Source organism: Salarias fasciatus, chromosome 18, assembly GCF_902148845.1.
Source record: "Salarias fasciatus chromosome 18, fSalaFa1.1, whole genome shotgun sequence".
Taxonomy (NCBI): domain Eukaryota; kingdom Metazoa; phylum Chordata; class Actinopteri; order Blenniiformes; family Blenniidae; genus Salarias; species Salarias fasciatus.
The window spans coordinates 3,151,427-3,164,528 of NC_043762.1; the positions used below are offsets into that span (position 1 = coordinate 3,151,427).

Sequence of the window (13,102 nt, forward strand, 5' to 3'; positions counted from 1 at the left end):
AGAATCTGGTGAAGCAGCGAGAGCGGACGGCATGATGAAGGTCAGTGTGAGGGAGAGGACGGGCTCCATTTGTTTCCTACCTACTAAACAGTGTCACTAAAAGAGTCAGTAAATCTCACAGAAACACACACACACACACACACACGCGCGCGCGCACGCACGTCTACAGGTGTGGAAGGAGAGAGATCATTGATCTCCATGCATCACTCCCTCCTCCGTCAGCAGGAGGTGATCATTCAGGAGGAACAATGAAACGAGCCAGCAGGAGAGGAGCTGATCAGGTTCTGCTTTCATTCGAACAACAGAGGAGAGGAAGACGGACGCAGTGTGAAACACCGTGACAGGACAGGAGTGAAGGGAAGGAGGAGTGAGGCAGAGCGAGGGAGGGGGGGAACTGCAATGCAGACTCCTCCCAGCATCGGGAGTTGGGCCGCCGGCTGAATCCCCAGTCGCTCTATCAGCTAATGAAGCTAATGAAACAATCCCGGCAGTAACAGGTTTACACATTCACGCCGTATTTACAGTTTTCTGGACCAGTTTAAAATAATGCTAAACAGATTGACTTATAAAGCTGCAGTGGTTAACACTCTCACCTCTCAGTGGCGAAAAAACCCAGGTTAATGATTCAGGACCTTTCTGTGTGGAGTCTGCATGTTTTCCCTTCACCACTGCAGAAAAACATGCAGCAGGATGAGTGGAAGCTCAGACTGCCATGTCTCACTGAAGCTCAGCCTCCCAGGTGGATGTTGGAGTAAAGGGAGGTGGCGTTGGCTGCGCGGCGTGCGAGCCGAGGCCTGTTCCCCCTGCGCCGTGTGACGACAGCGTGAGTAATGCGTCGCTCTCAGAAACCCGTCATTAGAGCCTGTTTTTCTCCTGGAGGACGGTGGACGGACAAACCCGCCGCCATGTAACCTGATCAGTTCCTACGAGGACGGGACGCACAGCAACGTCGTAATTCTGAAACAATTAAAGCGTCCGATCGATGGCCGCCGTTCGCCGACAAACCGCTCATCGATTCACTGAGCAGAGGGGTCGTATGTTTCCAGCCGTGGTTTCCTGCTTCTCACACCTACAGCTCAGTAACTGATCAACTGAGACAAGCTGCAACCTCCAAAACACTCATTCATGTATGATTCATCACTTCACACGACACAAACTGGAATGAAAGCAGCTGTGTGGGGTTTGCATGTTCTCCCTGAGCCAGGGTTGGACCCAGCGAACCCCCGGGGACTCACCATCTGTATGGGCGTGCTGGTCAGGTCCCTCTCCGTCACCAGGCGGTCCTGGTCGGTGACGTACAGGCCCTTCTGGGCCAGGGCCTGGATGACGGCGTTGTGTCCCAGCAGGGGCTTGACGGCGTCGCTGCGGAGGATCAGGCTGCCCGCCCGGCAGTACAGCTCGGCGGACTGCAGCAGGCAGGCCACCGGGGGCTTCAGGTGCTCCTGGTTGTACTGGTCCCTGTAGAACGGCTCGGCCAGCTCCTCCGGGACCGCATCTGAGGACCAAACACAGCGGGGGCTCAGTGTGACGCCCGATCCACCCGAGGAGGCGCTCTCCGCTCACAGCCGCCGGCGCTCGGCGTGAAGGAAAGAGGCATCTGTTCAATCTGAGCTCCAATGTTTGGTTCAGATCGACATGAGAACTTGCTGTGAGACACATTAATACGTTTCTGCTTGTGGCTGATTTGAGTAAATAATGAGAAAATGAGACTGCTCCAGTCTCATTCAGACACATCTTATGCTTCAATTCAGAGATAACATGTCATTTCATTCAGTTTTATACTTTTCCCACAGAGTCTATTGTCTGTCAGTGATTTTGTAACTTTAAACTGAGCTGGTCATTGAAATACTACTTCACTTTTCACACCATTAAACCTGTTTAAATGCTTTGCAGGTAGTTCTTTATATGTAAATATCTGATGGGGGAGTATTGGCAGGACTCCACTGAGCACTCTTTAAAACACACTGAGGCGGGATAACTCATCAGGAATGGCTTTTCCCGTGTCGATACGGGCCGGCCAGCGGGGAGGACGGGAGGATTTCTTCCCTGTGTGTCTGTCCTGGAGTCAGAGTGTCCTCAATAAGATCAGCGCCAAGCCTCACAATCAGCCTTTTCATGTAACAACCCAGTGTGTGACGCGTGCAGAGCCCGTTCCCTCCAGGACCGCTTGTATCAGACATAAAGGTTTCCGGCAGAGTGTGTGTGTGTGTGTGTGTGTGTGTGTGTATCTACACAGGACAGACTGTCCTATGAGCAGATTCACTGTGTTGTGTTGTTGTTACACAGCAGCTGATCTGTGTGTTGGTGGAAGAAGTAGTCAGTATGAAGCATGGAGCACACACACACACACACACACACACACACACACACACACACACACACACACACACACACACACACACACACACACACACACACACACACACACACACACCACACACACACACACACACACACACACACACACACACACACACACACACACACACACACACACACACACACACACACACACACACACACACACACACACACACACACACACACACACACACACACACACACACACACACCTCAGTCCCTCTCCCGTGAACCACATGCTTGACTCAGTGCTCTTTAATTCATGTTACTAACCTCTTTTTTGGGATGATCTAGACACTGTATGGATGCACTCCTGTGTTGGTAGGGTCGGATCATACTATAGGAATGTGTGTGAGTGAGTGTGTGTGTGTGTGTGTGTGTGTGTGTTCCTGACGCGGTGGGTCATTTCCTCTCTGCCTGCCTCTGAATCACACTGACGAAAACAAAGGACGGCGAAGCTTAAAGGCGCAGAGTGAAGGAAGCTGAGGGACACTCCGGGCTGAGCTGAAGCCGTGAAGCTTGTGATCAAACCTCAGTGATTTTCCAGAGCTGGTGGTTAGGAGCAGCCTCCCCACGGCTCCACACGGGGGGAGAACAGAGATATTTAAAGCAACAGGCAGATGCTGAACCGCTTGATAGCAAGCCGCCCTGCGTCCAGTCTCCACTTTTAAACTCCCTGCATGAGAACTGCAGTTAACGTCACGAACATTTCAGCCCTCAAGCAGGAAAACCGATCCGACTGTTGAATAAAGTGGAGTTTTTCCAGATGAGAGGTTGGACCAGACGCACTGTACACCTAAAGATCACTAAAATGAGCCAGCTTTTCCAAAAAAATCTGCCTCGTCAAGAGAAAGCGGGCTGTGCTTTGTGTTGGCCATCAAAGAGGAAACAGACGGGAAGCTGCTGCCACAGGAAGTCCAGACCCGGAGAAGACCGCCCCCCTGGAGACCCCCGAGGATCACAGCTCAGCACACACACACCCCAGACCAGCATTCAAACACCTGGAAAAGAGCGGCGCCGGCTCCCATCTGCAGCGTCCAGTCGGCCCACTTGGCACTGCTTCACTCTCCATGCAGATCATTTTCACATGAATCACAGCTTGTGAGCAGATATTTCCATCTGCAGACCTCAGAGCCTCCGTTCCGCTCAGGCTGCAGTCCCGGCCCCGGCCACACGGCGCGCTCCTCCCGGAGCTCCTCAGCTGCTGTTTCGTGCGGAGCAGATAGTGTGACTGTGGCTTTTTACTGCTTTTCCACTGAAAACAGCTGACTGCTGCAGCCAAAAACAACCAGCTCTGCTCACAGGGGCGAAACCCCCGAGCAGCGGAGCAGCCATGGAAACAACGTCTGATCAGAGATCCAGCAGTCTGAGGGAGACCAGGTCCACCGGGGGAGACCAGGTCCACCGGGGGAGACCAGGTCCACCGGGGGAGACCAGGTCCACCGGGGGAGACCAGGTCCACCGGGGGAGACCAGGTCCACCGGGGGGGAGACCAGGTCCACCGGGGGAGACTAGGTCCACCGGGGGAGACCAGGTCCACCGGGGGGGAGACCAGGTCCACCGGGGTCCTCACTGACACCGAGATGAGGCCGACTTTCTGAGTTCATGCTTTCACGTCGTCTTCTGGAGGTTCTGGAGTTCCACTGATTTCTTCAACATCTGCTTCTTCAGTGCAGTTCGTTCACCAGAATCCAGAGCAGCTCCTCTCAGGCACCAGCAGAAAAAACCTTCTGACGAAGAGGAGTCTCCTCACAGAGCGACGTCCAGGGCCGGACACGGCTCATCCTGCACTTCCTGCTCCAACAGTGACAATAAATATGCTTTTTTTTAATGGATCATGCCAAAGATCGACATCTACAGAATAACTGATAATATCCAGAGAATAGCTCAATCCAGAGGATTAATATGTCAAAAAACATTGGTAAAACAACTTAAAAGTAGAAATATACTGCACTAGTATGCACTAAAAATCACAAAATGTATCGAAAGAAAGTCTGGCTGCTTGTTGACTCTCTGGTTTCTTCAGGTTGGAATTTTATTTCCTTCTAAAATCACCTGAAGGTCATTTTGTTTACATCTGAACCATCGAACCTGAAGTTTTAACCTCTGGATTTACTGATGATCGTCAGTGAAGCTGTGACTGAACTTGAATTTTTCAGGCTGTCATTCGTAGAGGTGTCGAGCTAAACTGCAGAACATTGAGAGGTTTTTTGATTTGAACTCATTACCATCCATGAGGATGGCAAAATGTCAGACACACCTCAGAGAATACTGAAGTTTAGCTTATGAGCAGCTAAAATGAGAAGATTTCTTTTCTGTAAAACACATCAAACTGAGTCTAAGGTAGATAAAACCAGAATATCAGCAGAATAAAACCATATTACAATGGAAGGGTGAGAAAGAGAGCCAGTGGGTGAACATTTGCAGCTTGGTGCAGCGACTCGCCTCCAAAACGCCGTCACCTGGTTTACTGGAATGTAGCATGGAGCTCTTCTCTGAGCGGCTGTCTGAACGGGCTCAGCTTTCTGAGAAGAGCTCCGTCCTGCTTGGTGCAGGACTCCGTCTGTCCTGAGTTTTGGTTTCAGACGGTTCTACGGGACAGACTCTCTCTCAGTTGGGACGGAGGCAGTTCAGTTTCACACCAGCTCGCTGGAATATACAGACGTCCTGATGGGAGCAGGCGCTCTTTTCCTCCGTCAGCGTAGTTGTGTTGTTTTGATTCCGTGGAGTTGAGCTTTACTCACTTCATGCACCCACATTAAAGGAACATCTTCTGTTTTTGAGACTATAAACTTGTAGAAGCGTCTGAGGTTTGAGCTCCGGCTGTGAGCCGGAGGGAGAGGTGTTTTGTTGTGTTGTTTAGTTTTTTGAACGGGAGCGCCACCAGCTTCAGACCGCGGCTCATCTTATCTAGGCCAGGCCAGACTCGGAGGACGGCTCATGAATTGGGCCACAGTTCTCGGTGGTGCTGGGAGCTGAAACTGTGTCACCGGAGGGACCAGGAAGAAAGGAGGCGGCGGCGAGCCGCAGGTCCTGCTCGGCTCACGTGTTGCTTTACTGCATGAGGCTGATGGAAAGAAGCTGCTCTGGATGCAGACCAGGCCAGAGCGACTCCGTCTTCACCAGGACAGGACTAAAGTTCTCACACAGTATTGTACATCTGAAAAGCTTCTTTAAGCAAAACGTTCCATGCTCTCTCAAACCGCTGTCTGCTGCTTTCTTTCATGATCATGGTTTGTTCCGTACAGATGTCATGTGTATAGACGGGTTTATTTGTGAGCGCTGTGTTATCTCCGGGAGAAACAAACGAAGCAGTGTTTCCCATTACCGAGCGAGACGGAGGCCGGCCACCGTGGTCTAATGTGTCCTCCTGCAGGGTTTGGTGCTGTACCAGACCAAATAAAACCAGTAACTGTCCTGATCTGCCGCTTCAACAAAGCATCTGTGTCTCCTGGCGCTGCACTCTCACGTCAGACGGATTTAACTTTTAAAAACATGAGCTGGACACACTTTCTAAACAGATCAGAAATATGCTTTTCCTGGTTTAAAAGATTCAATAAATCACTGAAATAAAAATGCGCCGCCGATCCAGCCCACAGGACGACTTCTGGAAGATCATATCTGCAGTTTCCAAAGGTAACTGCTCCAGGTGGCTGCTCACTGCCAGACATGAGACTTCATGGAGATGGAGATGTATTCATGTGACTGTGCAAAATAACATTAGCATGAAGGCTGCAGAAAGTTCTCAGGTTCAAGCACAGACGCTCGGCCAGGGCCAGATGTTCACAGCAGCTGCAGAGAAAGACGTGAAGCGTCAAACCTTGGAGGTGAAGACGTTAGAGATGTGCAGTCAGGCAGGTCCATCACGACCTTCTGCTGGGGGAGGTGATTAGCAGAGAGCAGACAGCAGGATGGACTCATTTAATGAGACAAACATCCACAAGTCAGCAAAAAATCAGGAGAAGAGGATTTCCCTGAGCAGGATGAGCCTGCAGCAAACACACACTGCTGCTGCACTGAGAGAGGGAACCTGCACTCAGGGAGAACATGCAAACTGAGCCAGGCATGGAGGCAGAGCTCCACATTCCTCCACCCTGCACACAGCAGTGTCAGAATAACGAGACGTGCACGTGGGGCTGCGTGTCACAGCCAGGGTCTGATTGCAGTGTAGATTTGTTTACTAAATAGTCCCACCAGGACCGCGGGCCACGGCGCGTCTCGCGCCAGATAATGAGCTCCACGTTCTCCACCTACCGGAGCCGAACGCCTTGGCCACCAGCCAGGTCAGGCTGCAGGAGATCTTGGCCCTGGTGAAGTCGTAGTGGTCGAAGCTCCTGATGGCAGGGACGATGAAGGTGGGTCTCGCCCCCCTGTCCTCTGCCGCATCCCCCATGCTGAGAGTGGCCCTGCGCGCTGGAGGAGGATCGGTCAGCCGGAGGAGCTCCTCCTGACTGCGGATGACATCCCGTCCGCAGGAATTCACTGCAGCAGAATCCACCCTGCCCCCGAACGCTGGAAACTTTGAGCCCGGCCTGGCGGCGCAGAGCACGACGAGCGGGAGAGCGGAGGGAGACGCTCCTCACTCACACGAACACATCCACCGAATGCCTCTAAACTCTGCCCGATCGGCGCAGTTTGGATCGAGGGTTTCTCAGCAGTCCCTCCATTCCGACACGGTCCTCCTCAGGCTGCCCGACCCGCTGACAAGTCCCGCACTAAGTGTCCATGTTGTTCTGGTTTTCCCTCTCTCACAGTTTCCTTCTGCTCCTTCTCCCCCTCACGTCTCCTCTGCGCCTTTCCTGCCGCAGCTCGGAGGATGGAGCGCAGTGCGCATGTCCGATCCACCCACCCACCATCAGGCCGACAGGAGCAGCTCGAGCAGCACCGAGACACAGAGCGCACGGTGAGGACGCACAGAGCGCAGAGTGCAGAGGCAGGACGCAAAGGGAGGAGGCGCCGAGCGCACAGGACGCAAAGAAATAACGGAGAGCGCGCAAAGTACGGACGCACAGTGCGCAAAGAAAAGACGCACAGGAAGCTCCAACTGCCCAAACTGCTCATGTTGGATTAATGCAAGGACGAGTTCACAGCCTGATTTAATCTCTACTCACCTGGCAAATTAAAGTATTAAAGTATAATAACTGTTGAAAGCTGAAAATTAAAGTAAAAAAAAAATGTATTAAAAAACCGTGAGTTTCCTGACAGTGGAGTTTTCACCACATCTAATAAGAATTGAAGTATTTTTCAGTCAAAGGCCACCATGTTGAAATCTACTGTTGAACTCTTGAGTCTCTTTAACTCCACTTCTACTGAAACTATCAAGCTCCAACAAGTGACTTTAATTACTAAAACTGCAGATAAAATCTGTTTTAATTGTTTCTACCCTTAATAATCAACAATCTGCAGGTTAGACACAACTTTTCTGCTGGGCCTGTTGCTGTATCCACTCTTTCTCTTCATATATTCACAGATATTATTTTTTAGACACCATCACTCCATAGCTATCTTTGATATCAGGATGTTTATTTTAAATAGCAGAACAGGGGCGGGGCTTAGCTGATGCCCCGCCCCCTCTGTAATCAGCCACTCTCTGCAACCAGACTACAATCATTGGATCTAAGAGATATAAATCATTGTTGTCTCAAAGTACAAAGACAATCAAGCTGAAACATATTTTTAATTTGATTTTCTGACCTATTTGTTTCAAGCAGTGCATCCTTCACATGGCCGCGGGCCACAGCTTGACCCCATGTTGCCTTCAACATGGAAACAATCAGTTCAGTTACTGGGCTTTCCCATCCTCAAACTGTTACCGTTTGGCACTTCAGCAGAGACGAGGACATTTCTGGATTAAACTTGATATCCCAGATGAAAGGAAATATGTCTCTATTCAGAATGTCAGAATCTTTTCAGACCCGTAATTCAATCAAACAAAGGAATTTGTAAATAGGAGGCCAAACTCAGCTACTTATCTTCAGTCAGTCAGCTGCTGAACCACGTCTTCAAACAGCTTCAAAGGCCTCTAATAGAAGAGAAAACTTTCACTAAACGTCATTTCAGATGATCAGTTCTCAATCAGACATTTAATAAACTCACGTTGATCTGAATCTTTAAAACTTGCTCCATATATGATCTGTCAGTGAATTTCTTTCTTTGAGAAGCAGAAAACTCTGCTGGACTCAAACTCGAGCTCTCCTGCTGTGAGGCAGCAGTGCAAACCACTGCAACAGCCACAGGCGTTTCTAAAGAGAGGAAAACACAGGTGGGAATCATCCAGCTGAAGTGTGAAAGTAAAAGAAGGAAAAAACTCAAAAAATACACAATTTGTTATTTTGTTTTTATAATTTGTTGTGTACTTCTTTAAAAATTAATTAAAAAGAAAAACACGCAGAGACAATTGAAACGCTATTCCAAACCCTTTATTTCACCTTTTCCAACAATTATCTAACAGAAAATATTCTAGGAGAGAAATAAAACCTGGACACAAAAATAGAAAATAATCAACAAAAACAAGTCAGGCTTTTCTTTCTGACCAAAAAGTTATTAAGTTTGTTCTTATGGTCGTACAGACATCATATATGTTAGAAAAACAATAGATGTTCCTCAGAATTTCCTGGATCGGCTGAATTCCTGCAGACAAGCGCTCAGCATCAAAGGATCCATCCTGAGGCCTGCTGGTCAAAGTCCAGAAAAACCCGGTAAAAACACGGCAGTGTTCAAGCACACAGGCAGTGGAAAAACAAAAAGAACTCAGAGTTTATTCAGAAAATTGAAAATTCAATTGAATTTTGTCTTTTCATTTGAAGACCTGAAAAATAAAGCCTCCTCCTCCTTCCCCAAATCAGAATCTGGTTCATTGAAGACGAGCCAGAATTAAATCAAAGGTTATTTTCGTCGTGAAAGCAGATTTCTGCACGTTTGAAGACTTTGAGGTAGTTTAAGATGCAGAAGTCTTGATAACAGTGACACCTGCCCTCACTCTCAGTCCCTGGGTCCAGAGGTTGGCCACATGTTGGACTCTGAAGAGCGCTGTCGCCCCCTGCTGGCCGGCGGCGGTCAGCGCGCCTGCAGAGCTCAGCCGATTGATCGACAGATGGCAGTGCTTCACCGTCTCTTCATCCACTCGCTTCAGTTTATTCACACGCCAGCAAGTAACGACAGCATCTTACAATTTAAAAACAGAAAGTAAACTGCAGCAAAATCCAGAACAAAAAAAAAAAAAAAGGAGTCGAATAGAAGGTTTCAGTTAGACTGAACGTCCCGAGGAGGAATGTCACATCCAGACTGCTTTTAAAAAGACAGCAATGTGCTACAAACAAGGACCAATGTTCCTTTAGTCCCAGTGGAAAGAACAGCTTTGAACATTTATATTTAATCAAATGTCAAAACCCGGCGAACAACCTGAACCGATGCAGATTGTCTTTTATTTCATGCTGATGCCATTTACAGAGCTGTTACCTTCACCTCACTAGGAAAATTAGTGATAGTCATTACTTTGTAATTTCATTTTTTCACTACTATTATTAATAGTATTATTTTATTGATCCACCAGCTGTCAATGCTCGCCATTGCTTTAAAGTAGAATCAGCACCATTCATTCATTGCTTTTGGGCCATGTCGAATGAAACCTTTTTTTTTTTTTTGTTAAATATGCAGCACTCCTCTGCGTTACTCTGGATGTGTGAGAGCTGACAGGGCTGCTTTATTGTCACAGTTCAGACATTCGCTGGTCTTTTGGTTCAGTCTGCAGGTGAAGCAGATTATTTCAACCTTCCCTGCTCGGATGGTTAAAACATGGCGGAGTCGTTCGACGTGCCTCTGCATGGGAGACGAGTGTGAAAAGTTCCGTTCTGGCCTCAGAGATGAGTTTTAGTGTTGAGCAGCCAGGATGAGAACATGAGTCCATCCTTCCTCCATTTCCCTCCCTTCACGCTGCCATGCCTGTTCAGACAGCGTCCTGGCCGTCTGCACCGTCCCCCAAGCTCACCGTCATCTGGGAGTCGTTCCCGATCATGATGTATTTGGCGTTCTGGATGCAGATGCTCTGCGGGAGAGGCCAGCGCTCTGGGACCGGCGGCGCCGGCTCCGCTGCCCGTCCCGGGTCTGTCTGAGTGTTCTGAGACACCCTCAGTCTCTCCTGCCTCTTCCGCCGCTGCTCTTCGCTCCATTTCCTCCGGTGGACGTTGATCTTCGCCGGAGACAGAAACTTTTGTATCTTCCTCTCGAAGGCGCGGTTCTCCTCCAGCGGGACGATGGTCTGCAGCACCAGCGGGATGCTGGGCCGCGGCATGCAGTTCTCCCGCGGCAGCAGCGGGATGACGGTGTTGTACTTGTGCTCGTTGTTGATGGCGTTCATGAGGGCCGTGTTGGTCTTCACGTCCAGCATGCGGGTGTTGAAGCTGCGGGTGAGCAGCAGCAGGGTGAAGGCCGAGTTGTTGATGGCGTCCTCCACGCACTTCAGCGTGCTCCGTCCGGGGATGGCGAAGTCGCCGGAGAAGGTGGCGCCGTCCTCACCCACCACTCCCTCCACCTTCTCCTTCATGCTCTCGGCCACGTCGACGTCCTCGGGCGCGTGCAGGATGACAAAGGCGTAAAAGGTGTCGTCGTCCTCCTCCTCCGCCGCCTCCTGCGTGTCTCTGGTGGTGAACGTCTTGGCCGGCGGGGCGTCCGGCACCGCAGGCTGCGCGCGGCGTGGCTGGGTGTCTGTTTTCTGGGGAGCGGGGTTTGAGCTGCAGCTGACGGCTGCTGATGTTTCATCCACGTTTGAGTCTTTCTTTGCTGAACACTGAGCAGATTCCTGGGATCTGGGCTCCGGCTCACACGGCGCAGAGCGCTCAGGAGCAGGCTGATCCTCTCCTGGCCCCCTGCTGAGCGATGGAAGGCTTAAGTTGTGATTTCCTGATGTGTGTGAGGCTAAGGTGTGTCCTCGGCATGGGATGGTTGAAGGAATGCTCATCTCCAGGTGTGTTGGGAAGGAGGGCATGGAGGAGCTGGTCTTCAGAGAGCTCGGCGCCGGACTCTCACACAGTTCTAGAGTTCTATTTGTTCCATCCGAAGGTGTGCGTGAGCTGGAGAGAGAGCCCGGCGCCGTGGAGGAGCTCATCCACTCCAACACCTGAGGCCCGCACACGTCTTTGGCCTGGTCTACGAACTCTCTGTAGCGCAGCTCATCGGTCTTCTGGCAGTCGCTGGAGACGGCTCTCTTGTACGCCAGATCTCTCTGCGGCTGATCGCACAACCGCTGCTGCGTCAAAACTCTGAAGATCTGAGCCAACGCCTCCAAAGTCTCCCCGGTCAGCGCCTGGAAGCGGCCGCAGTGCTCCGCGAAGCCGTCCGGGTCGAAGGGCCCGGCCTGCCACCGCTCGGCCAGGTGGCAGGCCAGGGAGTGGTCCTCCAGCGCCCGCAGGGTCTCCAGGGCGTGGTCCGGCCTCCCCAGCACCACCTGGCACAGGGCGTAGACCACCCGCTCCTCCGGGGACCCGCCCAGCTGCAGCGTCAGGCTGTGCAGGCGCTCCGGCGGCGCCTCCAGCAGGATGTGGAACACGTCCCGCAGGCCGGTCCCTGGACTTTGACTCATGGCGGCGAACGGGGTCAGCTGTGGGTCTGCTTCAGGTTCTCACACACCTGAACTCTTCCCTCCACATTCTGGTCCCTTTAAACACACACACACACACACACACACACACACACACACACACACACACACACGCTTGTCAGAACTCATGTGAAGCCAGAGCACGGCGTCTTTCTCTACTTTCACTTTGCCATTATGTAACCGACCTGATTTCATCAGGAACCTGCTTTAATGTCTCAGAACAAACTTCGCACCAAGTCTCTGTCTGTAAAACCTGAGCTGATCCTCCGATACTGACGCCGGCTCAGTGTTTCTCCGGGAGCCGTGGCAATAAAGTTAGCATGCTGGAATCAGGAAGTCACTCAGAGTGAGTCTTAAAGCCACAGAAAACTCTCCTGCCTGTCCAGGAGTCTCTCGGTGCCTCAGTGAAGAGGACTTCCTGACGCCGAGCAGTGGGAAGCAGGAGCCTTTTCCCCTGACAGGTGAGGGAGCCTACCTGCTGGACCGTGGCGACGGTAGGCCTCTCAGCCTCAAGCCCTTTCCACAACACCGTGCCGGGGTCACAGGAGGAGGAGTACGGAGGCTGGGGAGGGACAAAACAGCAGAGCAGGAAGCAGCAGCAGCAGTCCCTGCTCCACTCGTCAGAGCCTGTATTCCTGCTGGTACAGCCCTCCTCCTCCCTCCTCCTCCCTCCTCCACCCGTCCACCAACTCTTTAAAAACCCACGACCACAGCGATCCTCAAACACAGAGGAGGATCACTGCTTTTGTGTGGATTTCCTTCTCGGGGCACAATGTCTGCACACAAGAGGCGAGCTGTGTGTTTTCTCTGCTGAGAGGCCAGTGTATTTTTATCGGAGGAGGAAACCTCCAACCCTGTATTTAGCAGGGGTGGGGTCACAGCAGGCAGACTGCAGGCCGGCATCAAACCCCCGACCGGGGTGCAGACAGAGCCTCCCTGTTCTCCGCCATATGTTTACTGTACGGCCACTTCTGAGGGATTACTGCAGCTCTGGAGGAAGTGTGGTTTCTGGGCCTTCCATACATACGAGCGAGCGCCGACGTTTCTGAGCATTCAGCCGTTTGAACGGCGTGAATCAGCTCTCATGTTGCTGGAGAAGGCTGGGAGCTCCTCTCACTCTCTTCTTTATTTTACATTAGAGAGCTG

At 51.3% G+C, this 13,102-nt stretch overlaps 2 protein-coding genes across 2 annotated transcripts in view; both read right to left on the reverse strand.

Moving 5' to 3' along the window:
• camsap2b (calmodulin regulated spectrin-associated protein family, member 2b) overlaps positions 1–7,189 on the reverse strand; it is a 28,785-nt gene extending 21,596 nt beyond the window's left edge. The window contains exons 1-2 of the mRNA XM_030114174.1: positions 6,616–7,189; positions 1,236–1,495 (exon numbers count right to left, since the gene is read on the reverse strand). Of these exons, the coding sequence (XP_029970034.1) occupies positions 1,236–1,495; positions 6,616–6,754 (399 nt within the window). The 5' untranslated portion in view covers positions 6,755–7,189. The remainder of the gene's footprint in view (positions 1–1,235; positions 1,496–6,615) is intronic.
• Positions 7,190–10,288: 3,099 nt separating this feature from the next.
• ticam1 (TIR domain containing adaptor molecule 1) lies at positions 10,289–12,506 on the reverse strand. The gene is given in 2 exon segments (XM_030114969.1): positions 10,289–12,013; positions 12,432–12,506. A coding segment is annotated over 1 exon segment (1,650 nt). The 5' UTR covers positions 11,939–12,013; positions 12,432–12,506.
• Positions 12,507–13,102: the final 596 nt, after the last annotated feature.